At 48.0% G+C, this 27518-nt stretch overlaps 1 protein-coding gene across 9 annotated transcripts in view; it reads right to left on the bottom strand.

Annotated features, from left to right (window-relative positions):
- Positions 1 to 3406: 3406 nt before the first annotated feature.
- BRD4 (bromodomain containing 4) overlaps positions 3407 to 27518 on the bottom strand; it is a 225180-nt gene continuing 201068 nt past the window's right edge. For all 9 annotated transcript variants that reach the window (XM_077838392.1, XM_077838391.1, XM_077838398.1 and 6 more), the window contains 7 exons: positions 20741 to 21256; positions 17712 to 17824; positions 17289 to 17448; positions 16886 to 17016; positions 9903 to 10114; positions 8553 to 8772; positions 3407 to 8140 (listed from right to left, as the gene is read on the bottom strand). In XM_077838392.1, coding sequence (XP_077694518.1) covers positions 8072 to 8140; positions 8553 to 8772; positions 9903 to 10114; positions 16886 to 17016; positions 17289 to 17448; positions 17712 to 17824; positions 20741 to 21256 — 1421 coding nt within the window. In that variant the 3' untranslated portion in view covers positions 3407 to 8071. The remainder of the gene's footprint in view (positions 8141 to 8552; positions 8773 to 9902; positions 10115 to 16885; positions 17017 to 17288; positions 17449 to 17711; positions 17825 to 20740; positions 21257 to 27518) is intronic.

Below are 27518 nucleotides of genomic sequence, written 5' to 3'. Positions count from 1 at the left end.
ACTGTTATTCAAAGGGGACTCAGCGGTGGTGAAAGTTGTGCAATAGGGCCCATGATCCCTCAAAACGACGTCAAATAAAATGGAAGACTAAAAATCCAGCTGTCAAATGTTTAGAGATCTGTGTCATGGGTGGCCAAACAGGGTGATCACATCAGGGAAGTGCTGTCTGGGATTAAAGCCTATGAAGCCTGTTATGTTCCTGATGTTTGTGCCCCTCCCCCTCACCCCACCCCAGGCCTGAGGAGTCTCATCCCTGGGTGGCATTGGAACCCCAGGGGGAGTGGTAGCTGGCACATACCAGGGGGCAGTTTTCAGGGCAGGAATAGTCCAATGTCTGTTTAGATCAGGGGTGGGCAAACTTTTCGGCCCGAGGACCACATCTGGGTATGGAAATTGTATGGTGGGCCATGAATGCTCACGAAATTGGGGGTTGGGGTGCGAGAGGCGGTGAGGGCTTCAGTGGTGGGGCTGGGGTGCAGGAGTGTGCCCCGGGCTGGGACCGAGGGGTTCGGGGGTGCAGGCTCCGGATGGTGCTTACCCCAAGCAACTCCCAGAAGCAGTAGCATGTCCTCTCTCCAGCTCCTATGTGGAGCCACGGCCAGGCGACTCTGCGCGCTGCCGCATCCACAGGGACTGCTCCTACAGTTCCCATTGGCTGCAGTTGCCTGCCAATGGGAACTGCAAGCGCAATGTGCAGAGCCCCCTGGCTGCCCCTACATGTAGGAGGCAGAGGGGGAACATGCCCCTGTGTCCAGGAGCCACATGGAGCCCCAGCATGCACAGAGCGGGGCAAGCCCTCGACCCCGCTCCCCAACTGGGGCAGGGCAAGCCCCAGACCCCGCTCCCCGGCTGGAGCTTGAGGGCCAGATTAAAATGTCTGAAGGGCTGGATGCGGCCCCTGGGCCACAGTTTGCCCACCCCTGGTTTAGATGCACTTTTCTGTCAATCAAGCTGATGCAGAAGGCCCCCTGCCCCCAGTGCTGGGGATGATTCCCACTGCAAGCTGCCATGGGGACATTTCATAGAATCATAAAATATCAGGGTTGGAAGGGACCTCAGAAGGTCAACTAGTCCAACCCCCTGCTCAAAGCAGGACCAATCCCCAATTTTTGCCCCAGATCCCTAAATGGCCCCTTCAAGGATTGAACTCACAACTGTGGGTTTAGCAGGCCAATGCTCAAACCACTGAGCTATCCCTCCCCCTGTTTCAAAGTGGAAGGATGCTCTAGGATCTTGTGCAATGACTTCTCCTGCTGTGTTCGCCACAAACGACCTTTGGCCCAGGGAAATGTCCACAGGCCCATTTTCCAGAGGGGCAAACAGAGAGACAGGCAGCGTAAGTGACTTGGAAAAGGTTACATAGAAAATGTAGGGCAGAGTGGGGAACAGAGCTCTGCTCTTGATGGCAGCAGCTCTAGGTCTGAGCCAAGAGAGCCTCATACAATGGACTTCAAATCGCTGACTTCAGGCCACCATACAATGGAACTAACAGTTCTCACCCACCTTTGTGAAAGGCTTTGAGATCTGTAGGCAACAGCATGCCGTGCAAGTGCAATGGAGCGGTCTTAGCCACGCTGTCAGACATCAAGCCCAGAGGTGGTCAGTAACATGGTCGGGAGGTCACGTGACCCCACTGGGTGGCATCAGCTGTGGAGCCATGAGAACTGGGCTCTAGTCTTGGGGCTGACACTCATTTGGTATTTTCCTTCTCAATGTTCACAGTGAAGGGAGCTGTGTGACTCTTTGGGGGGGTGCTGCCATTGACATCAGCAGAGACAGGGATTGCACCCTTGGTCCACAATGTAGTTGCATACAATATCCCACCATTTCCAAAACACAAGCATTTAGAATAAGGAATAGAGCCTTTCAGGACGGCAGAAAGCTTGCACTGCCCATGTGAGGGGGATGGTCATGATTCAATCCAGACTTAAGATCTTGGGTGCTGTTAGGATATAGATATTCAGGCCTGTCTGCAAAGGCCTGTACTCTTAAGAATTTAGGTGAATTTTTTTCACTTAGCTAGTGATAGAGGTATAAAAGAAAGAATCAAAATCACTGTCTGCTGGCGAAAGAGCCTTCTCTTACTGTGACAGTCTGAGGCCCTGTTCTTAGGCTAAGCAGCAGAGGCAGCCATAAGCTGGGAAGTGACAGGTCACCTCCTCACATTCCCAACTAGTCACATTGAAATAAGGTGCGACTAGGCTGTTAGAAATACAATCCTGTCCTGATAATGTCTATCGCCTCCAGAGAAAGGGAAGGGCCTAGAAGATGTAAAAGGAAACTTAGTTTGATAGCAGCCTGTCTGGCAAGAACTCACTTATCACTAGCTAGGATGTGAAATCGTCATTTCTGTGTTGTTCTATCACTGTAGGCCCCATTTCCCTGTTGTCTGTCTGTATAATCCCTGTCTGGTTCTGTGATTGTTTCTCTCTGCTGTATAATTAATTTTGCTGGGTGTAAACCAATTAAGATGGTGGGATATAATGGGTTAAATAATCATGTTACAATATGTTAGGATCAGTTAGTTAAATTTCAGGAAAATGATTGGTTAAGGTATAGCTAAGCAGAACTCAAGCTTTACTATATAGTCTGCAAAAAGGAGTACTTGTGTCATTTTAGAGACTTGTTAGTCTCTAAAGTGCCACAAATCCTCCTTTTCTTTTTGCAGATACAGACTAACACGGCTGCTACTCTGAAACCTATCATTATATAGTCTGCAGTCAATCAGGAAGTAAGGGTGGGGAATGGGAACAGGGAATAGGGGTGGGAAATTGGAATCATGTTTTGCTAAGGTGGGGAAATGGGAACAGGGACACAGGTAAGGCTCTGTGGTGTCAGAGCTGGGAAGGGGGACACTAAGGAAGGAAACTGGAATCATGCTTGCTGGAAATTCACCCCAATAAACATCGAATTGTTTGCATCTTTGGACTTTGGGTATTGTTGCTCTCTTTTCACGCGAGAAGGACCAGGGAAGTAGGTGGGTGAAGGAATAAGCCCTCTAACAGGTGCCAGTTTGTGACATCTTACAGGAATGACATTTTCAGAGGGGGTACCTGGCACTTTCATGGAACCAGGCTCCTTCAAAGGGTCACCTGTTGGGCCCCCAAAAGCATTCGTCACTGTGAAGACTCTTGGCCAGTGCATTGTTGATAACCATGTGGCAGCAAACAGGTTAGAATAGCCAGCACTATCCATTGCCTTGCTTTAAGTTCTGGGGTTTTATCAATGAGGTCAGTGGCACTGTTGCAATGTAGCCACAATAGCTGATTTTTGGAATATAAAACACGATGATTAAGGTGTCGATCCTGCAATAAGCCCTTTATGGAGCTGGGGCCCAAACACTATCGCAGCCTTGGGGGAATCTAGTCTCAATGCAGAAAACGAGATAAAATTTCAGACAAAGTAGTTTTAGCTTTATATTCAGTACAAATGTTTATTTTTGCAATGAGAACTGCACAAAAAAACCTTTAGTATATAAGTGAAAACTCTATGAATTCCCTTCTACAAATGTCTAAAGTGTTTAATACAAGTCTCAAATTCACTGACAGAATTATTTGCCAAGCGTTCCGTGCAAAAAGTACAGTGGGATTGTACATTTCTCTTATTCTTTTGTACAGGATTAAAGAGAAGGAGAAAATAACCAGGATTACATCATTTAGACTAGACTTCTATAGCAAGAAGATGCATTCTAATGTCCATAACTGTTAAATCATACACAAGGGGATGGGGTGGGGGAAATTAAATAGTGTATCATCTGAATTACAACCCAATTATAAACACACATAGCAAAACAGGAAAAAACCCATGAGAATAGCAAAAAACAAACAAACAAAAAAAAACCACCTTTGGCAGAAAAAAAACTGAAGGAACCATTTCTCCAGCTAAAGATACCACATTATGGTCATCATTCGGCAACGTGTAAAAACAAACAAAAGATGCACAGAAGAGAACAAGAAGTGTACAGCTTAAAAAAATATTTAAAGTTACAGAGTATGTAGGTGCAACCTGTAAACGTTTCCAGATATTTGCAAACAATACAGAGCCGAGCAAGAAAGGGAAAGAAAGACTGGATGAACTCACCAGTCTAAAATATGCTACCGCTACTCCGAATTATTAACTACTGATGATAAAGGTTTGGCAAATTTCAAATGCAAAAAAGGGTTGAACATTAAAAAAAGGACTAATATCGCTAGTGACTAGATACAGGGGGATTTGTTCTTTGCATACATATAAATTATATAATATTTGTTTTCTTTATTTTACAACCTAGGGTGCTCTCTTAGAAGTTCCAGCACTTCCAATTGGTTTGTTTTTCTTGTTTGCAATGTGGTGGATTTTATGTACAATTGCGATGAGTGTGTGTGTGGTCACTCTTACAGCGGATGTGCACTTAAAAATACCCGGAAACCCTGAGCTTAAAATTAAAGGAGGGAGGAGATGATCACCCAAAGTGCTTTCATAAGAAGAGGAGAGAGCTTGGAAAGAGGAATACTGCCCAAGAAGGGTGAGAGATGGAAGCAGCTCGCCCCATGGCTCTGCGTGAGGCTCAAGAGACGTTGTTGGAAGAGGTTAGAGGAGAAGCCAACGGTTCAGATTTCCCCCACTACGATCTTACACAATGCACAACCGAAAAAAGATTGAAATCCAGAGGCAATTTACAAACTGTAACACAGGCTTGTTCTGGAGAGGATGCAGCGGAAGCCCTGGGAAAGGACAGTAAGAAGTGACTGTTACTAGCCCTCGGGACATGGAAATGGCACGTTCCCCACCTCTCTTCGTAACTATTCCATGCCCTACAGTGCCATGAAGTTTTGCTCCTGCCAATTCTTGGGGATCAGAGTAAAATCAAGCATATCCTATTCCTCTGGCTTGGCACAGCACAGAGAATTTGCCCAAGCCAGGAGAGCCTGCCCACCCTTTGCCCAACCTGAGGCCCTATCAACCATTTGCCAGCAACATAAGGGTGGCTCCTAATTTGCATACAATGACGCCAGTTGTGTCCATTTTTATCATGGGTGGGGGGCCTTGGCTCACAAGAATACTACAAGTCCCAGCATACACTGATCTTCGCCAGGTCACTGGCATGAGCACAGGATACTGGGACCTTTCAGATTGCAGTTGTATTTTAAGGTTAAGGGCAGCCACCACTTGTTGATCCACACTGACACATCTCATCTAAACAAACCCACTGAGCTCTGAGGCTAAGCTGCAGCCAGTCCCTGGTCCGGCCTGGGGCTCTGCCAATCAAGGAGAGCAGGGATGCTGCTCTTTTGGGTTTCTCTTTGCAACAGCAGCAGGATCAGCTGCTAATGAAGTTCCCTGGTGCAGGTTCTCCCAAAGGAAATCAGGACTTTTCCACTAGCGACACCAAGGGGCTAGGCAGTTCACTGGGATGATTTCCTGAAATAGCCAACAGAAAAGCGGGGCTCTACATTCCCAAGCACAAAGAGGTCCTCATCTGATGCAGTTAATAAGCTCCCTATGATGATTAGATAGAATCAAGAACTATTCCTCACGACGTCACCAGACAAATCCTGCACTCTGCTTCTCTGGGCTTGTCAGTGACCATGGCTAGCACAGTGGGGAGGCCAGAGATTAAGAGCTACAGAGATGAGGGACTTGAGTGTCCTCATCATTCTCTTGGTCAGTACAAGTTTTGATCACTGACTAGAGTCGGGAGGAGCCTGTCAGGTTTGACTAACATGGAGTGGGGGGTAGGGGAAAGGATTTGGGCAGGTTTATGGGATGGATTTCTAGACTTTCTTGCAGCCTCCTCACGACCCCAGCCACAGCTGGCTCACACATCACTAGGTCCATCATGTTAGCTAAGAGAAACTTACTTAACAGGCTGATTTCTTTTAAACTTATTCCCCTCCCCACTGGCAGCAGAGAGCTCTAATGGATGACAAGAAAGTAGCTTAGAAAACACTGAAGTCATCTTATGGCAGACAGTCAAACCCTACAACCTGAGGCTACTATTTCAACGCTTGCTTGGTCACAGACAACAGCAAAGTGGAGTTTATCCATACTAGTGCCGTCTAATCTGTCCCCTGTCCTGACTGGATCTTCCCAGAGATAGCTGCACCCAGTTCTCACACTGAACTAGGTCTGGAATGTGAAGAGAAGGCCCTCCCACCCCATCGTCCATGCTCCTCCTCCCACCCTCCACATTCAAACCTCATAAAGCAAGTATCAATGGAAGCCACCAGCTCTCAAAATGAATAGGTTGGCCAAGGCTTGGAGAATCCCAGCTCTTGCTCAGTGGGACAAACGTCACCTCTGGAACTAGGCAGGCTCTTGTGCTTGCTTTACATAGTGTCAGTTACGTCTGCATCACAATCTCAGAAACTGGGAAGGAACTGTGCTGGCTGTTTGAGACGCTGTGGGTGTCAGTGCTGGGTGTCCTGATGCGCCCTCTGGGTGAGAGAGGGGGGCCAACAGCAGAATGAAGCCTTCACACAAGACCAGCCTCACTACACCTTGTCCAGGATCATGTTGCTTTAGCATGGCAGCTCTCCTGGCCCTCGCTTAGGAGGGAGGATGCACATTGACTACCTGGGACAAGCTTCCCCCCCACGATGGGGACAGGAGCATGAGAACTCCTTCCTTTCCCCTAGAGCACAGTCAGGAGACAGGGACAAGCTTTCCTCAACAATCCTCACCCCTTTAAACAATTTCATCACAAGTAGGATTCAAAGAAATGTCAGTACGACACCATCTTTTAAAAAAAAAGAGATGAGTTTATTCCATGATCAGTACAGACCAAATGCATATTCACCGTATTAAAGTAAAACCAATCAATTACTCCAGCGCTCGCCCCATACTGACACACCAGTATTGTACTGTATAGTGGGTATTTATGGCACATAACGTTTTAACAGTTCACAGAATAAAATTAAAAGAACACACACTGAAGGCGCATGGGAAAGCGCCCACTGCTGGTGAGTGAGATTTGATAGGTGGTGGAAGGAGCTTTTCCAAAACTGCCTCCTCCACCTGCCCTCCTCTCAGCCACTCCTTTTAGGTATAAAAACTTTTTTTTTTTTTAACACCATATTTTATGACATTTAAAAAAACCCAAAATGCAACTTTCTGGTTTTACAGTTAAAAATATAGGCTAAAAGTTTGGAACTGAGCAAAATATAAGCAGTGTTTTTACACCGAGTTTGGTGGCTCACCAAAATCTTCAAACAAATATATGCCAACTATAGTCACTATACAATACAGCCACGGTTAAACACTAGTAACAGGGTGGTAGCTTCCCCTGGTGTTACTGGTTTCCCCACTCCACTCTATAACAAAGACAAATAATACCCAGTCAAGAGTCGAGCAGTGCCAAACTGCCTGGAGGAAAAAAAACAGACTGAAAGAAACTGACTTTGGTTGGTAGTCTAGCTCCAATTCCTGGACCTCCACACAATGCTAAAACAAAAACCTCACTCAAATGGCCAGTTACACTTGACACCTCCACTGTACTATTCCCTTTTTCACAAGCGAACACTTACAGAGAATGGCTCCCAGCTAAAGGCTTGTGGGAAGTTAAGTTAAAGGCAAAGCCAGTGATGAAAGGACCAGACACAGCTTGTGTATTTTCCCATCTGGACCCCAGGTCTCCCATTGTTGCCAGGATACTCCCATAGGCAGCCTCTCAGTGAAGAGCATCTCTTGCTGTCATGACACAGCACTGTTTATTCATAGACATTCTGTAACTTAGAACCTTTATGGATAGAAAAGGTGTGAAGAACATGAAGTCCTGGATATACTGTGAATACGTTTGGCATAGAGAATGTCGAGTGATCAGGGCACCCTTCCCAGCAGCTGCATGTCCAATCAAACCTAGTACATAGTTGGCTTGTCTTGGTCGGTCTTTCTTCAGTGTGTGAGGGGGGGCAAAAGTCAAACTGTAAGGCAGACTCTGCTGATCCTTCTGAGGCCTCAACTGAAAGATCTGCAATGGTCATACATGCAGAAGGGCTGCAGGAATGCTCCCCCTCCCAGCCGCCGTTAACACTATGGAGAGTCAAAGATTCGCCGGGAAATTAAAGAGTCAGGAGAAGAAAACCAGGCGCTATTAGAAAAGATTCTCTTCGAATATTGCCAACAAATCGCTCTGGAAATTCATGTCGATAGTAGCTGCCATCTGAAGGGGAAGAGGAGATAGGAGAATTACAAAGGCTGCAGAATTGATGCTCACAAGAGCACATTGCAGGGATGCTGCACTTGACTCAATGGGTGGCATTAGGGGCCAGGGATTTTGTTGGGCTACCTAAACTTTTTACTGGTATAATCTAGTACTTTTTCCCTATAAAAGTGGACTTAAGTCTCCTGGCACAGTTATCTGCCAATCTGTTGAGTCTTCACTCAGTTCACCAAGGCATCAGCATTCCAGCAAAAGCACTCTGGCCTGCTTGTAACCCCCGGCTGATAAACCCAGCGTGCTCTAGGACTATCAAATTACACTGCAGAGTGATGCTCTGTCACTCAGCTCATTGCCGGAAAATCTGCCTCAAAGAGCCCCACATCAGAGTGCCCAATATCCCCCCACCACTCACCGCCTCTCTGCGCCTTCGCTCCTGCTCCCGTTTTCTGGCCATCTCTCTCTGCTGATCCAGCATAGACTGAGAGGACTGTGGCTGAGAGCTCTGTGCTTGGGGCGCAGAGGCTGCAGCTGACACCTGCTGCTGCTGCTGCTGGTGCTGCTGCTCCTGGCGTCTTCGGACTTCTTCCTGAACTCTGCGAGCTTGCTCCAGGGCATCCTCATCATCACGACTCCTGCCAAGACCCGAGTGTCATTAGAATGGTGGGGTGCTTTGTGCAACCACATAAGGCATCATGGCAGTTTCTAATACAGCTCTACGGGGGTACTGCTGGGTCCTTCTTCCACACCCAGGGCTGGCTCATCATTGCTGTGATGAAGGACTATTTGAGGAAACACCATTCTAGAGTGGGAAGGGATGTCTCAGATTTGGCTGTTTCAAACTTGTTCCTAGTGTGACCCATATCTTAGAGCTTCTCATGGATGCCTCCCTTCCCCAGTATGATCCCATAACCTTCCTGCGGGAACTCCAGCAATCACTGACATAGTGAAGTCTCTGAGGAAAGGACTCAATGTATTACATTTTTAATGCCAGGTAGCAGCTGGAAACGAGGAAGAGCAGCCAGCACCATATGTCCAGCCATCTCCCCCAGCAAGCGCTCCTTGAGGATCCCAGTTGGAGAATGGGCAGCTAAGGGGTTTCTCCCTGTGGAGTTTGTTGCATAGTCAAGCCGCCCATTTTGCAACACCCACACTGTGGAATGGGAAGTGCTTAGCATAGAGAGATTCTTGCTCATATTGCTTCTTGCTTAACAGTACTGTTAGTCAGCTTAAGGAGGAGGAAACAGCAGCTGTTATCCAGTGGCACACCCAGATACCTCAGTGGTATGAACTGTGAATAGAGTATGATGCTGGAGCTCTACAACTTGCACTGGCTCTTGTGTGGGCAAGGAGCCCATCTCCTCGTGAGCCCACCAGGGAAACAGTGGCTATATTACACACACTGATTATGTTCAGAGTCCCTGCACTGCAGCATGTAAGTGCTGCCACACGTCTAGGCTAACAGAGCCGAGGTATAACCCGAGGGAGCTAGAGAAAAGGTGGCCTGGACAAGAGGGCCATGTCTGGTATACCCCTCAAAAGGGCAGTGGAGACAGCCCTACCCTCACCATCTTCTGGTTGATCCTGCTGCAAAACTTATCTTTTCCCAAAGTATCAGCAGTGGCTCCAAGACACCAAGCTGACAAGTGAAGCAAAAAGCAGAAGTGATTGTCCCCAATGGGGACATAGCCCCATTCACAGCACCTTGGTACCCTAGAGAGACAAGCTTTAGGAGCAATGAAATACAGATGTGCAGGCCTCTCACCTCATCCTCTCCTGCTCCCGCCTCAGCCGCTCCTTCTCCTTTTCCACCTGTTCTGCCTGAGCCTTGAGCGCCTTCTCCCGCTCCTCCTTCTCCCGCGCTGCCCTCTTGAAATGCTCAAAGCTGTCGCTGGAGGACTTTGCTGTGGAGGACGGAGTCGTGAGGGGTTTCTGGACCAAGCTTGCCCACGAGCCCATGTTCTTTATTTTCAGATCCTGTGAAGTCAAGAAGGCAGCATTAGTGATGAACTGGGCCATAACTAGCAGACATAGCCTCCCAGCTAATGTTAACAGCACACAGTAGCATGAGTCTGGCATGAACCTTAGTGCTAGGCATTATGGTTAAGTTCTTAGTAAGAGGCCACAGAACTCCCCCAAAATCATTTGCTGAAGGGAACCTTCAGCACTTGTGACCTGTTTCAATCCAGCACAGACTGACAGTTACTGAGAGAGGAGGTTACTTACCTATAACTGTAGGTTCTTCGAGATGCGTGGTCCCTATTTGTATTCCCAGAGGGGTTACGCATGCGAACCATGCACCTGCAGTCGGAGCATTTGAAATTAGTGTGCATCGGTCAGTGCATGCGCCTGTGTTCACCTTGTGCTTCCAGCCAAGGTGATAAAGGCTGATGTGAACCCGACCATGTCACCAGTTCCTTCTCCAATGCGAATCAGACAGATCCGTAGGAGAAAGGAAGGAGGGTGGGAAGTGGAATACAGATAGGGACCACGCATCTCAAAGAACCTCCAATTACAGGCAAGTAACCTCTTCTTCTTCGAGTGATGATCCCTACTATTCCACTGGTGGTGATTAACAAGCAGTACTTAAGTCGGAAGAGGGTGCAAGGATGAGGAAGGAATGGTTGTGTGGAGAACAGGCATGCCCAAGGAGATATCTGCTGCTGAGTCCTACACTAAGATAGTGTGCTGCAAAGGTGTGTAAGAACTCCAGGTGGCCGCTCTACATTGTCCCTAACTGAAGGGAGTCCATGGTCGAAGCCTGAGCTCTCATGGAGTTAGCCTGCAATGCTGTGGACATAGGTCGGCCTGACAGTTGGTAGCAGAGTGCAACCCAGATACAACCCAAAATCCATTTAGAGATCCTCTAGGTGGAGATGACTTGTCCCCCGAGTCTTTCGGCTACTATAACATATACAGCATAGGGGAGTTCCTGATTGGTTTTGTGCTCTGCAAGCAACAGGCCAGAGCTTGTCAGACACCGAGAGAATGGAGTTGATGTTCCTCTGCAGATGTGTGTGGTTTCAGGAAGAAAACAGTTAAGTGAATAGACTGACTGATGTGAAACTGGGAGACCACCTTTGATAAAACCTTGGGTCGAGACGTAGGGAAAGGATCCTTCTCAAACACTATAAAAGGCGGATCCTCTATCATAGCTTCAAGTTCACTAACCTTCTCGCAGAAGTGATAGCAACAAGGAAAGCAACTTCCATGGAAAGGAGGGACATAGAGCACGATGGTAACAGTTCAAAGTGTGGTTTTGTTAGCATAGAGAGAACTAGATTCATGTAACCATTGGGGTGTGATCATTTGTGTGGGAGAGGTTGTGATGAGGCCTTTCCAAAACCTAGTGGTTAGTGGGTGTGTAAAGACGGTGCAACGTGCTAATTGCCGTCAGGTGGACTCTCAAAGAGTTGAGGCAAGAGCTGACGACTTCAAGGACAGAACATAATCCAGGATTGGGGGGATCCCCATCAGTTCAGGCAGAAGTACTTTTTGTTGGACCCAAGATGAGAAACGTTTCCATTTGGCTCAGTAACATTGCCTAGTGGAGTCCTTCCTGCTGCTGGAGAGGATGTCTTGCACAGCAGGAGAGCATGTGCATGCTAAAGCAAATGCCCATCCAAATACCATGTTCTGAGGTGGAGTGCACGTGGATTGGGATGCCTGATCTCGCTGTGGTACTGGGTCAGGAGATTGGGGAAGTTGTGGAGGGGAATTGGTGGACAGAATGACTATGTGGAGGAGATTGGGAAACTGGAATTGCCTGGGCCAGCAGGCGACGATCACTCTGTCTTGTTGGATCTTGTGCAGTACCTGAGGCAGGAAAGGTAGAGGAGAGAAGGCATAGTTGATTTGGTCTGACCAAGGAAGCAGGAGAGCATCACCCTGAGAGTGGTGACTGAGGCCTTCTCTGGAGCAGTATGTGATACATTTGCTGTTTGTTTGTGATGTGAATAGATGTCTGGTCAGGGTCCTCCATCAGGTGAAGATGCTGTGTACTACTGAATTGTGACGTTCCCTCTCGTGGTCAATTGCAAAACGTTTGCTGATAGAGTCTGAGACTACATTCTGTGTTCCTGGATGATAGCCTGCAGACAAGAGATCTGGTGATTGATGCACCAAGTCCAGAGAGAGAGAGGCCAATCTTATTCCCGTTTGTTAATACGGAAAACAGCAGTAGCGTTGTCTGACATGATGAGACCATGACGGGAGTGAATGAAACAGAAGAAAGGACTGGCATACCTTTCTTACAGCTCGGAGTTCCAGGATATTTATGTGCACCCTGGATTCTTGGGGAGACCACGTGCCCTGTGTCATGTGCTCATCCATGTGGGCTCTTCAGCCTATCGGGGATGCATTGGTGATGATCTTCTTGTCTGGTAGGAGGGAAGGAAGGGAACCCGCATGCATACATGACATGGCTCTGACCACAATCGGAGGGATGGCAGCATGAAATCCAGGGAATGACAGTTTGGTGAGTAAACATACTGGAGCCACGTCTGAAGGCAGCAAAGGTGGAGTTGTGCAAATGGGGTCACGTATGAACGCAAAGCCACGTGGCCCAGGAGGGACAGGAAAGTCCTGGCTGGTACATGATTGCTCATGATGCTAGTTATGATGAGATTTCACTGTCTGGAACCCGTCTTTCAGTAAGTAGGCCTGTACTGTGGCCGAACTGATGATAGCTCCTGCAAAGTTCAGAGACTGTGTGGGGTCTAGGATTGATTTCTCAACGTTGATGATGACTCCAAGGGATGAAAGGAAGTTGAGCAACATGGAGGTTGATGCTTGGGCTTCTTGTCTGGATCGTGCAATTAGAAGCCAGTCTAATGTTGCAAAGATGGAAAAAACTTTGGTGAAGACTTGGAGCAGTGGCTATTCTGAAAGGGAGCACCCTGCACTGGAAATAGTGGGTGCCCACTATGAATCTCAGGAAACATCTGTGGGATGGATGAATATCAATGTGAAAATAAGCAACTTTCGTATCGAGAACCATAAACCACATGGCCTTTTTCTAAGGATAGGATAATTGCTGCCAGCATGACCACTGAAAACTTGAGCTTGTGAACGAACCGACAGATGTTGGAGATTGAGGACTGGTCTCCACCCGCCTTTCTTCTTGGGTATCAAGAAGTAAGTTGAGTAAAACCCTGTTCCCTGGTATTCTGTGTGTGTGTTCTACTGCTTCCTGTTGTAATGAGTTCACCACTTGGGTGAGAATGCAGTTGTGAGGATGGTCCCTGAAGAGGGACAGGGAGGGCGGTCTTGGAGGAGGTAATTCGATGAACTCGTATAGCCCTGGTGGATGCTGTTCGACACCTATTTTCTATTATCATCGCACTCCAACCATGAGAAAAGAGTGCTAAATGACCCCAATGGGGGGAGTGTGTTTGTGAGGTGTCAGGCATAGTTGTTGGGGCTTGCGTCAGAAATACTTCTTGGTTGGAAGTTTTAGCTGTGATGCTGAAGCTTGCAAAGGAGGCCCAGGAGGGGGCGAGATAGCGGAGTCTTTTGATGCTTCCTTGGAGGCTCAGGTGGTCTTTGAAGGCAAAATTGTGGGGGACCTATAGCGCTGGTGGAATTTGAGGTTGGGGGCAGGAGCGTAGATGCCCAGTGAGTGAAGGGTGGCTCTGGAGTCCTTGAGGGAATGCAGCGATTAATCTGTCTTTTGGTTAAAAGGATGGGATTCATCAAAAGCGAGGTCTTCAACAGTGCTCCGTACCTCCCTCGGGAAACCAGAGGAATGGAGCTAAGACACACTCTGCATAACTATGATCACAGCCATGGCCCTGCAAGAGGTATCTGCTGCATCTACCCCTGACTGGAGGGCTATTCTGGCTGTCAGCTTCTCTTCCTCAGTAAGTGCCTGAAAGTGAGCCCAATCGTGTTGCGGCAGGCTATCAGTAAATTCCTGGAACTTGCTGTAATTCAGGAAGTCACACTTGACTAGTAATGCCTGAGAGTTCGTGATACAGAATTGAAGGATAGCTGAGGAAAATATCTTGTGTCTCAAAAGGTTCAAATGTTGGCCTTCCTTATCAGCAGGTATAGATTGAGGGTGCTGTTGCTTGGCTTGTGCAGTCACTGCCTGGACAACTAGGGCGTTTGGAGGAGGATGCAAAAAAAAAAAAAAAAAAGTGGGAGGGGGAGGGGACGGGGGGATGGACATACACAACACTCAGACCCCTTAGCAAGAACGTAATGCTTTTTGGCCCCTCTGGGGTAGCCATACATGTGGGAGAGGTGTGCCCCCTGGTCCTGGCAGGCTCCAGAATAGCCTCAGTAATAGGCAGTGCAATTGTGGCTGGTCCCAGGTTTCTAGATTTCTTCCAGTGGAAACTGGAGTTCCCTTGAGAATCTCTGCAACAGTTCCTTGAAACTGCCTGTAGTCATCCAGAGGCGAAGGGGATGCTGCAGTCACTCCTTCACCTGGAGATGAAGAGGGAAAACTTACTAATTTTGGCAGCACTGAGGTGTTCCTCTTCCTCCAACAAATCCAAGCGTCTGCTAGAAGGAAACTTTAAGCAGGAGGCAGGCAAAATGTTCCCTCGTGGACCAGGCTGGTTCTAAGGGGAGGTATTGGGACCCGGTCCCTAGTAACAGCCAATAGGCCAGATCCGAGGAAGGTTGTGGTGGCCCCCACGGTATGAGGTACCAATGGCTCTGAGGTCATTGAAATGGAGGATGCTGCCATGGATGTGGTAGTCTCTGTGAAGACACGTAGGGGTGACAGGACATAATTGGTTCCTCTCCTGGTTCCTATTTTTCAGAGGAGGAGAAGGCAGACTGGTTCAAATGGTGGTACTGTCAGAAATGGCGGAAGGGTGTAGATCATCAGAGAGGATGGTGAAAGGACCTGTTCTGGGGAAATGTCCTGAGGTGGAGAAATCCTCTCTCTAGAGATGGAAGGGCTGGCTGGCTGGGGTGACTCTGGGTCTGGCAAGGCGAACATGTCCTGGGGTTCAGGTACAATTCCAGATATCCCTGGTATCACAGGCACCCTTTCCCTGGGCTGGTATCAGTGCCGGTGGCATGGACTTTCCCAGAACAGGAGGATCCCATGTCTTGTGGAGGGTTGGTGATGACAGTACTGTTGGACAGGTGCTTGGAAGTACCAGATTCCATTGCTTGTGGGACTTCTTCTCATGCCTATGAGACTTAGTGAGAATTCTATTCCCATGGCTCGAACTCGTGGAAGGAGTGTCCACTTTCTTTGACTTTGAGCAAGACTTAGTACCATGCTTATGGTATGCTTCCGTATCTCCCAGTTAGATGCCTCCACAGGCTTTGGATGTGGTAATGGGAGGTGTGCGTTCCTCACTGATTCAGGCCGATATACAGGGGGAGTTTCCCTACCTGGGTCTGAGTGAGACCTCATGGTGAGCTCTATGTGGTGCTTTCGGAAGCGGAGGGTCTGGCCTTTTTGGGTGTGGCTGGGAAAGGACTGGCAAATACTGAACCTGAATGTGATGTGAGCTTCCCCCAAGCAGTAGAGGCAGCACTGGGTTAATCACTGATGGAGAAGAAGCGCGAGCAGGAGGCGCAGAGTTTGAAGCCTAGAATCCTGGGCATAGTCCAGTACCTGCACACAGGTACCAGGCAGGGTGTTGTATGAAGAAAAAAACAAACCCCAATCTTATCTTAACTAAGTGCTAAAACTGCAATAAAAACGGTAATAACCTGGTAAAACTACCATAAACCTGGGTAAAACTATGTACAACTATCTTTATTAAAGATGCACCAGAGAGGAGGACACTGAAAGTTCCGACCTGCACCATGCGGCAGTGAGAAGAATTGGAGTCACGGTTGGTCAGCCCCTCCCTTTAATACCTTGGACGAAGCACAAGGTGAGCCAGGGCACATGAAGGGACCAACAGACACTACTTTCAAATTCTCCGACTCTGGGCACACAGTGTGCATGCTTAACCCCTCAGTGGAACACAAATAGGGACCATTACTTGAAGAAGGTGATGTTACCATCTGAAGGCTGTTCACAGTGGCATGTATGAAATGAGTTGGTAGTCTCACTTTACAGCTCCTGGTTCCCATATCGTCAAACCACCACATCCGTTTCCCCCATTTGTGGCCAGAAGTGTAGGGCCGAATGGGTCACAGAGACTGAGCTCCCTTCCCACACACAGGGAGTCCTCCCGCTGCATCTCAGTGACACAGGTGGGAGATGCTTGCCTTGCTGTGCCCAGGCTGTTCCTGATCTGCAGATAGAAGCTATCAGTCCTCACAGCTCTCAGCCAGGCCAAATTCTCTTGTACAATCACTTTAACATTAAAAAATTGGGCCCAAACCTTCATGAAGCAGTGAGGATAACAGTGCTGCCTCCCTCCCCGCCCCCAACACGGGTGGGGAGGGGAGGAGAGGCGGGAGGAGAGAGAGAGCGAGCATACGCGCACTAAAACTAGTTTACTCTGGTGAGCCCCACCCTGGCATGAAGGGACAGGTCTGCTCAATCTGGGATAAGACATGAGGCCATGTCCGCTTCGAGGCACCACAACCTGTGTCCTAAGCAGGAGAGGATGGGGGACCTAGCTGAGTAGATCAAACTGTTAGAGAAGGGACAACTTTGGCCTCGAATTTTTAGGGGCTTTACACTGAGTTCAGCCTCTTCTAGTAGCTCAGAGTTTCTGTGCCCCTTTCGCAAAAAAGAATATAGACCAAATGCTGGAGTGTAGGCAGGACTAAATAACCCTTCCCCCAAACTGACTGCATCCAGGTGTGGTGAATTGTTACCTTTTTAGGAGCGACAGGTGTTTTCAGTTCCTGTTTTTGTCTGTCTTTGTCCTGTACTCCAGGTGGCGGCACATTCTGCTCAGGGGGTCTGATTACAGGCCGCCCACCCTCCATTGGTTTCATTTCTGTTCCTGAAACACACGCATATACACCACGGTAAGGGCAAAAGACCATTCCTGCAGGCTGTCAGGGTATCTGAGTTTCCTAGAGCATTCAGGGAGTGATCCTGTCCCTTCCTTCCCCACTATCGAGGGCAGGCCAATTGACTGAGGTGTAGACTCTCAGGCTTTCACCGTGATGAGCAGTCCATTTCTCCATCTCAGCCTTCAAAGGGAAACAGACTAGCCCATGTTACACCCAAAATACACATTTCAACACTAACAGCGCAGGGGCTCTAACTTACTTTGCTGGATATGTGCAGGGGGTTTGATGCTCTCTGGGTGCTTGGGAGGTTCCTGTCGCAACGTGGGGCTGAATGTTTCATTTCGGATGACCGGTGAATGCATCTTCTCTTCCTTTGCTGCCATGGGCTGGGATTGCACGACAGAGGGTGCTCTGAGCTCCTGCCATGTTAGCACATTGAGATGGGTCAGTCACCATCCAAACACCTTCCTTGATGGAAGTCCATCCCACATCCACAGAGCCAGTAACATCCTGAACAATCCACCATGAGAGTCCCACAATGGGGCTGGCCTAGCCTCTAATGCATGCTCATGGAGAGTGCACCGTTGTGGGCATGAGCCTAAGCTACCAACACAGGTTGGGAACCCTGTGCTTTGAGAGCAGGCCCTTTGGGACCCCACATTCAGATTATGCCTTCCTTTACCTGTTTTTTCGGCTGGATATTTTGCTGAGGTGGTGACTGGTGGCCCAGACCCTGGAACTGGGGCATCTGTGGGGAATGCATCATGAGAGGGGAAGGTGCTTCTCTCAAGTGACCTGGAACAATTCAGCACCAGTCAGTTAACCTGTCATCACTATCGCTTATCCAAACATTAACCGAGGTGAGAACTCGTCCTTGAGTCAGATCGAGCAGCATGCTGCTCCACAGGACTGACACCGTCTGCAGGTTGAATTTAACCCAGGCACACCTTACAAACATAGGAAGACTCCACACCAGTTTGGCAGTTTCCATAGTCTAGTCCTACCCCTCAGTACTTCCAGCTGTCACATGGGCTGCACTGCCATACTAATTCACACTAACCCTAAGCACTAATTCAGAGCAACTTTAAGATTCTGTCACCCAGATCAGCACACAAAGAGCCATACACTTAGCTGCATCTGTTTATTCCTCTCCATAAGCCTGCCAGACTTGCATGGAGTGGTATGCAGATAGGGGGAACCTCCCACCAGCCTTCTTACAGTCCGGTATCAGGCCAGTGCCATGGTTGTCACAGGCACATTCACAATGCACAAGGGCTGTAGGTGGCTGGGCAGTGGCAAGTGAAAAGGATTTTGTTGGATTGCCCTTTGGATTTGGCCATGAAGCCCATGGACTTCATTCTGAGGAATGGAAAACCTCCATACAAAATACATTCCTATTTTAAAGAATTTGTAAGCTCCTCTATGCAATTTCTTCCGCTGAACCACAGAACATTTGAGAATCACTGAATATTTACTATTTTAAAACTCTCCCCTTACATTTCTATGCCGCCAGAGTCTCTCAAGATCTCTGTTCAGGAATCACACATGCACTTTAGGGCACAGAGAACTGAGGGAGCACCTGGAGACATCCATTTCATTTGATGTTTACTGAAATTTATAAGGGAAGTGAGCTTTCCTTTTTCAGGCTCTGGCTGGACTCAGCCAACACGCTAGGCACTAGAGAGGTGCTCAGCAGATTGCCTCATGGGTGGGAGGGAAGCAACTGAATTTCACTTGTCTGCACCCTTCTTTATTTGTCTGCCCTCTGTTGTTATAGCTCCCTGGCGTCGCTTGTAACAACTCTCAGAAACCCTATATGATGGTTTATGGCATTCATTTTAAACTACAGGTGGCCGGGGTGGGGGGGTTTGAAAGAGGCAGGATGTAGTAATTCCAATTAGAATTTAACCAAGGCACCACGACAAACATCCCTAACTAGAGATCTTTAATGAACCAAAGTGAGCCTCAGTTTTACATTTAATTGGAAAGACAGCACCTCCAGCAGCACCCTGCTGAGGGCACCAGCCTGGTGCTAAAGAGAACCACCTCCTGAATCACTAAATAACCTGTAACACTTTTTGCAATGCCTGGGTTTTCTTTGGAGGCCTCTCCTCTCCCATCAAAATCCTGCTCAATCCATTGACATCTGAGAAGGTCACAACCCAAAGTATGATGGCTGAAGGCCACTGACACATTCCTCTTATTTCTCCTACATACACAGTTCAATGTTTAGCATAGGTGGAAAAAATTAAAAGCACATTCTGAAAATAGCACTCCACCCAACAGCCAGGGGTCATTACATATCTAAAACAACAAAACGGTAAAGAGAAGCAAAAAGAATTCATGCTAAATATTTAAGACAGAAAAATATATTTGTCCTTCACACAAGAAATAAATACCCACCTTCATGTGCACTATTATCCTGTAACAAAGCTTGTTAGAGATTGTAGAGAAAATATTCTTGATCAAGGGCACTATGAGGGAGACTAGGCTACACCATCATCAGCTCAAATAATCTTACAAGGGTTTAAAATCTGCCCATAGCTAGGAGGGACAAGGCTCTGTCTATGTCTCAGGGACCAGTCTGAGCACTTCGCTTGAGACTTTCCACCGCCCAATCTGGGTTGAATCACTCACGCAGTCACAAGCATTTTATTTCCTTTTCAGCGGTGCGTCCACTGGAGCATACCCCAGAAGGGCTGTCATTAAGGCAGGGAAAGCACTTTGGCAAGGCTGCTTGCCATCTGATCACTTGCTGGGGGCTAGCATACATGTACATGTTTAGTGTTGTAATGCTAGCTTGTCTATTCTGGAGATGTTGGCTCTTGTCACCAGATTCTAACTATTTGTATTTTAACATCTAATAAACTACCCAAGGGGACAACTTAAAGTGCTTGGCTAGTAAACAATACTCAGCAGCCATCCTCCTTAACTTCAGTTTATTTCCTTTTACCAGATACTACACTGGCAGTCATGCACTTTTGATCCTTTCATGGGGAACTTCCCAACATGCTTGCCAACGGCACACGAGAACTTCAAATCCAAACAGAATCAGGAAGCCTGATCTGTTCCTGGGCAGGTGGTGATTTATGCTATTACTATAAAATCACAAACCAAACGTCCTGCCAAAGGGAGCAAACAGCCTCTTTTCTAGATAGAGCTCACCAACTGTACCCTGATTTCAGGACAGGCTAGACTTCCATGCTGAAAGGGGATGGGATGAATCTTAACAGGGCACAGCATTGCCAGTTAGAATCTGTTTCCTAACTTTGAGCCCTACAATAGTTGGTTTTCCCCATGGACTGAGATTTAAGCTCCCAGGAGAAAAGCTTAGAGTCCTCACTAGACTATCAAGTTATTTAAAGAATTCCTCCGAGACTAAGTACGTTTCTTGATGACTTGTCCATGCTCCAAACCCGATGCCAACTCACCACCAGTATCTGCAAAGCTCAAAAGATTGTGGAACAATCACATTCCAACCAGTTTCAGAATAGCAGCCGTGTTAGTCTGTATCCGCAAAAAGAACAGGAGTACTTGTGGCACCTTAGGGACTAACAAATTTATTGGAGCATAAGCTTTCGTGAGCTACAGCTCACTTAAGGTGCCACAAGTACTCCTTTACATTCCAACCAGGCATCCAACGCCCTTAATTTGTTACTAATTGTAGCTGCGCTGATGTTAAGAACTCAGAGGGGAAATTTCAGCACTCACCAGTTGAATAGGGGTCAGGCTTATGGTGCCGTGGTGATGGGTGGTGCTGGATGACTTGCTGAGGTTTAGCTGGCTGCGGCTGCGGGGGTGGATGCTGCTGTGGAGGTGGCTGAGGCTGAGGGATATGAGGAGGGAACTGCATGGGCTGCATGTGCATCGGCCTCTGCTGCTGCTGCTGCAGCTGTTGTACTGAGGGATGAGCAGGAGGCTGCAGGGGTGGCTGAGGCTGTGACTGGACCTTCACTGAAGGGAGGAGAGGAGTCTGCGGCTGCACTTTCTGCAGCTGTTGAAGGTAGAGCTGCATCTGGCTGGTGCTCAGAGGCAGGCTGTGATGAGGCGTGGGAGGCTCCTCATCCTCCAGGAGGACCTGGGGAGGCTGAGGCAAAGGCGGCTGGGGGAGCATGGGCTGCTGGCTTATGGCTGGTGACGCTGCTGGAGGACGTGAAGGCTTAGGGGGTAGTGCTGCGGCTCGATTACTGGGTCTTGATGGCTGCTGAGGCAGAGCGTTGTGCAAAGCTGGGGAAAAAGAGCAGGAATACTTGGCATCACATACAACAGAAAAAAGAGCACAACTCCCCACAGCAAAACTGCACAAGTTGTTCTGCTTATTAGACTGCCATTACATCGCACAGAATACACATGGGACATAACACAGATCTCATGGCATCTAACCCCGTTTCTTAATCATGTGACCATACATCCTTCTAACACATCAAGTTATCCCCAGACTTGCAAAGCCTGGGACCATGTGGTGCCAACTAGGAAATGCAGGGCTGTAGAAGAAACAATGACTTACTGTAACCATGTCTCTTTGTATGTGTGCCCAAAGCACTGGAGCTGGAGAAATTTGCCTAGCAGTACACGTAGAGGGGCAGTGCTCATGCCTCATGGCCATAGGCCCACTCCTGGCTATATGAGGCGGCACCACCCCAAGCATCCCTCAGTTTCTTTGCACTGAATGCCCAGACATTAGACTCCGATGCAAAGTGGACGGACAGTGGGTCGTAGAATACACACTGCATCACATCTTGAAAAAACACAGGTACATTAAGTAACCATTTCTTCTTCTTCAAGTAGATGCAGCTGTGTATTCTATTTTCCACTTTGGTGAATCACAAGGAGTACCATCCCCCCACCCCCAACCCCGGAGGCGGGGCTCAAAGTCTACCAAAACAAGGATTGCAAGACACCTCTACCAAAGCTTGCTTCTGCCCTGGAAGATGTGGTGATGGTGTAATGGTTCGTGAACATACGTATCAATGACCACACAGCAGCCCTGGAAACGTCCAATATGGAAAGATCACTAAGGAACACTCTGGACATTGCTTGCATCCTCGTAAATGAGCTCACACACACTGAGGAGAGTAGCCAAGGCTATTTCATTGCTGTCAATGCAGGATGTTACCCATTTGGAGATCTGTGACGAGACCAGTTGACCCTTCATGCAATCTGCATATGGCACAAACAAATGAGGTGAGGCCCAAAACATTTTAGTTCTGTCCAGATAAAAGGCTAGACATTGCCTGACATCTAAGGTATGGGGATGCAGCGCCTCCAAAAATGAATGCAGTTTAGTAAAAAAAAACTCCAGTAAATACAACACCTGGTTCCAATGAAACAGACACCACTTTAGACAAAAACGTGGGGCGTGGTTGTAAAGTTACCTTGTCTTTGGAGAACTGTATATAAGAAGGTTCTGCCATCAGAGCCTGCAACTCTCTCAGTCTCCTTGCCGATCTTATTGCTACCAGGAAAGCAGTTTTCTGACATGAGCAAAAAGGAGCAAGATAATAGGGGCTACAATGGATGACCCATCAGAGTTGCCAGGACTGTGTTTAGGTCCTGCAGGGGAACTGGCTCTCGTACCGGAAGATATAGACAAAGAAGCCCCCTTAACACTGACACTGGAGAAGACTGATTTTCCCGGAACAGGGGATGAAATGCCAGTATTGCTGCCAGATGCACTTTCAATGGACTAAGCCAGTGGTCTTATCATAGAATCATAGAATACCAGGCTTGGAAGGGACCTCAGGAGGTATCTAGTCCTACCCCCTGCTCAAAGCAGGTCCAATCCCCAATTTTTGTTCCAGATCCCAAACGACCCCCTCAAGGATTGAACCTATTTACCATTGTGGGCTGCATATGCAGGTCTCTGTGTGTTATGTGGGCTGCATCCACACTATATATATTTATTACCTGTATGGCCCTGAGGATGTCACATGGGCTGCAACTGTGTGCTGACTGGGGCACAAGTGGCCCGCGGGTTGAGAACTACTGGACTAAGCGCAAGCCCCCATGTCTGAAGGTGTAACAGATACTCCTAGATGTCGTGGGTAGAAGTCAGTTTCGACTGGATTCCACGAGCTAATGACCATACCAAAAAAAGGTTTCCATTTTGCTGAGTAGACCATTCTGGTAGAGGACTTTCTACTGTTGAGCAGCACTTGCTGGATAGCCACTGAACACTATTCTTCCTCCTCATTCAGGCATGCAGCAGCCATGGCGTGAGATGCAGAGAGGTGAGCACATGATGCAAGATGAGTTTGTGATTCTGAGTTAGCAGGTTGTGATGGAGAGGAAGCCTCATGGGAGGCTGAATAGACAGCGTGAGAAAGTCAGAGAAGCAGCTTTGTCTTGGTCATAATGCGACACTGAGAATGAGCTTGGCCTGAGCCACTTTGAGTTAGAGGATGACCTGAGGGATGATCAGAACCACAGCGAGTTCGGTCAGGGAGGCTTGACTGAGGCCTGGCTGAGAGCAGAACAGACGACATTTCCTCTTGTCCCTTGTAGTGAACAGGTCGATCACTAGGATGCCCCAAGCTGTGAAGATAACCCGGAGGACACCTGTTTTCAGGGACCATTTGTGATTCAGGCAAGAATACCTGTGGAGATGGTCTGAAAGTTGATTTTGAACCCCAGGCAAGCGAATGACTATCAGAGTAACATTCTCCTCGATGCAGAACTGCCAGAGCCTGATTGCCTCTAGGCAGAGCAATCTGGAGCATGCTCCCCCTTGTTTGTTTACATAACACATCACATTGATATTTTCAGTAAGTACGTGAATCACTGAGGCTCCGATAGGTTGCTAAAAAGCGCGACATGCATTTTCAATAGCCCAAAGCTCCAGTAAGTTGATATGGAGTGAGGCTTCCTGTGCCAATCACAGTACCTGTACTTTCAGCTACCCCAGGTGCATCCTACAATCCACCCGGGAGGCTTTGGTAACAACTGTACTGGGTTGGCGAGCGCTGGACAAAAAGAACGCCTTGGTAAACATTCTGTGGCTTCATCCACCACTAAGAGTCTAGGACCAGTGGAGGGAGATGAACCAGTCTGTCTAGAGAATAAAAAGGGTAGGATTCAAGACTGTCCTGAGACACATTTAAAGGCGACAGAGGTATAACCTTGCAAACTGGACCACCTGTGTGCAAACAGACATGTGGCCCAAATCTCAGGCATGGTCTAACTGTCAAGGAAGGCTGAGATTGCAGACTGAGGCAAAGATGGTGAATTATCTGAAAACGGTCGGTAGGCAGAAATGCTCTTGATGTCGTGGAATGTAACAGGGCCCCAAGTAACTCAATATTTTGAGTGGGAGCCAAGGTTGACTTTCTGGTGTTTAGGGTGAGACCCAGGCAGTCGAGCAACCGTAGTGTGGTACTGACATGAGCAAGAACTTCCTCTCTGGATCTGCCCCTCAGTAACCAGTTGTTAAGATACAGGAAGATGTGAATTCCGTTCTCCCTGAGATAGGCAGTAACAATTGTGCATTTAAGTAAAAACCCTGGGGGAAAAAGAGAGGCCAAATGGGAGCACCACATACTGAAACTGGCATTCTGCCATGATGAACTGAAGGAATTTTTTGTGACTTGGTATAATTGCACTCCTGGGGGAATTCTGCTTCAAAAATTTAAAAATTCTGCACTAAAAAAGAAAAAGTTACTCATCTTGTGCAGTAATGTAGGTTCTGTGGGTGCACCACTCTAGGTGTTCGGGCGCCCCTGCGCACGTAATCAGAGATTTATGGTAGTGCCTGGCTAGATCACACATGCGTGGTCCCAGTCTTGCACCACTTCAGGCGGTTAATTAGCGTTGTGCGATAAACTCCCCCTTAGTTCCTTCTCTACTGCAGAGCCTAGCAATAACTCTGAAGTAGAGGGGAGGAGGGAGGGTAGTGGAGCACTCACAGGGACACACATCTTGAAGAACCAACGTTACTGCAAAAGGTGAGTAACTTTCTCTTCTTCGAGTGATGTCCCTATGGTTGCTCCACTCTGGGTGACTTCAGAGCAGTACCCTCCAGAAGGAGGAGGGGCCTTTGGAGTTGAAGTCATAGCAGACAAAAGAACAGAGAGTCGAAACAGGGCATTGGAGGTTGCCTGTTGTTCTAAAGTGTAATGTTGAGTAAATGTATGGGCTGATGCCTAGGTTATGGTCTTACAGATTTCTACAATGGGCACATTGTTAAGGAACGTTATAGAGGTTAAGAAGGCCCTGGTGGCATGCGTGTGAATCCCTGTAGGGCAGTGGTGGGCAATTTGCAGCCTGTCAGGTAATCTGTTGGTGGGCCGCGCGACAGTTTGTTTACATTGCCCATCTGCAGGCACAGCCACCCGCAGCTCCCAGTGGCTGTGGGAAGCGGCAGCCAGCACGTCCCTTCAGCCTGTGCCACTTCCCGCAGCTCCCATAGGCCGGGAACAGCAAACCATGACCACTGGAAGCTGCAGGCAGCAGTGCCTGCGGATGGTCAATGTAAACAAACTATCTCGCGGCCCGCCAACAGATTACCCTGACAGGTTGCCTGCAGCCCATAGGTTGCCCACCACTGCCATAGGGGATTGTTGACCACGTTGGGAATAACAGTTTTCTGCAATCTGAAATCCATTTGGAGAAACTCTGTGTAGATATGGCGTTCCCTTTGGATCATTCTGTGATTCAGACAAACAGTTTCTGAGACTTACAAAATGCTTTTGTTCTGTCTATTTAGAAGGCGATTGCCCTACATACACCCAGGGTATGTAGTTTGGATTGTTGTCTATCCTGGATAGAATGTCAGAAGGCAGATTGCCTCACCTTTTCACCTAAACCAGCCTATCTTGGGCAAAAAGTTAGGATTGGTCTCAAAGAAACTTTATCTTTGAAAAAGACTGTGTATGGCGGATCTGCCAAAAGAGCGCCCAATTCTCCCACCCATCTGGCGGATGTCACTGCAACGAGGAACACTACTTTCATAGAAAGATGTAATGAAGAGCATGTCACCATGGGTTCAAATGGAGGGCCAGTTAGGACTCTGAGAATAGGTTGAGTCCCATGGTGGGGTAGGTTCTCTCACTTCAGGATAGAAATTGCTGAGGCCTCTGAGGAATCTTTTGGTGAGCGAATGTGGAGAACTCATCTACTTTGCTGTGAAACGCTGTGATAGTGGAGAGTTGCACTCTAACCGAGCTCATGGAGAGGCCTGACTTTTCAAGTTGTAATAAGTAGTCCAATATTGGGGTAAAGAGGCTGACATAGCAGGAATTCATTTTTGTTAGCACATGCCTCTAATTATTTCCATGTGTGGAGGTAGTTGGTGTGGGTGGTGGTTCTGCAACTGTGTTTTGTACTTCATTGGAATGTGTTATTTCAGGTCGCTTGAGCCATGGAGTAGCCACCCTTTGAGATGGAGTCTTTGGGGATCCGGTTGAAGAACATGACCCGCATCCTTAGATAGGAAACGAGGCAGAAGCGGAAGTGTCTGTGGTGGGCACACTGATAATTTGAGAAGGTAAGGATACCAAGTTTGGCAAGGCCACGTGGGGACTATTAGAATTACCCTGGAGTTGTCCTGCCTGATCTTGTGTATCACCAAGGCCAAAAGGAGGGTTGGGGGAAATACGTAAAGGAGAGGAGCATTCCACTTCATGAGGAAGGCATCGCCCAGAGAGTGGGGACCAAGCCCCCCCCCCCCCCCCGGAGCAGAACTGTGGACATACGATATTTTGTGTGGTTGAGAACAGGTCTGTTGTCAGGAATCCACAATGTCTGAAAAGGTCCCAGACCATGTGTGTGTTGAGTTTCCACTCATGGTCCTGGGAGAAATTCCTGCTTAATGGATCTGCCGTGGTGTTCTGGCAACCCAGGTAGGTATTTACTGTAATGTGGATATAATATCTGATGCACAATTGCCAGAGTCTGATGGCTTCTACACAGAGGGAGTGTGATCATGCACCCCGTTGTCTATTTATATAAAACATGCAAGCCACATTGTACGTGAGGATTTGTATAGTCTTGCTTTCCATTATCAGTAGGAAGTGGGAGCAAGCGTCGCGAACGGCACTTAGTTCTAAGATACTTATGTGCAGAAGAGTTTCCGCTGGGGACCAGTGGCCCTGGATAGCGCGCAGACATAGATGTGCTCCCCAGCCCAGAAGCGATGCATCTGTTGTGATGGTCAACACTGGTAGAATTTGCATGAAAGGCACTCCTACGCAAATGTTGTCTGGTTGAGTCCAACCAGAGAAGAGACTCCTTTACCTTGTTTGGTATCTTGAGGTGCCTGTTTATGTTTATATTGTTCCTGTGTGGGACAAACTGAGTGGAGCCAGGCTTGAAGGCACTTCATATGGAATTGTGCATGTCTGACAACGTATGTTGTGGAAGCCATGTAAGCATGTTCTGGCGGCTGATTTGTACTGTAGCAATCAGGTTGGTCAGTGTGAGGAACTGCTGTTGTGGTAGAAAGGCCATCGCCTTGAGAGAGACTCCAATGAACTCTAATTTGTTGCACTGGTAT

This window comes from Eretmochelys imbricata, chromosome 20 (assembly GCF_965152235.1).
Source record: "Eretmochelys imbricata isolate rEreImb1 chromosome 20, rEreImb1.hap1, whole genome shotgun sequence".
NCBI classification, from domain to species: domain Eukaryota; kingdom Metazoa; phylum Chordata; order Testudines; family Cheloniidae; genus Eretmochelys; species Eretmochelys imbricata.
Note: the sequence above shows the minus strand (reverse complement) of the source record. Positions and strands in the feature narration are given on the sequence as shown.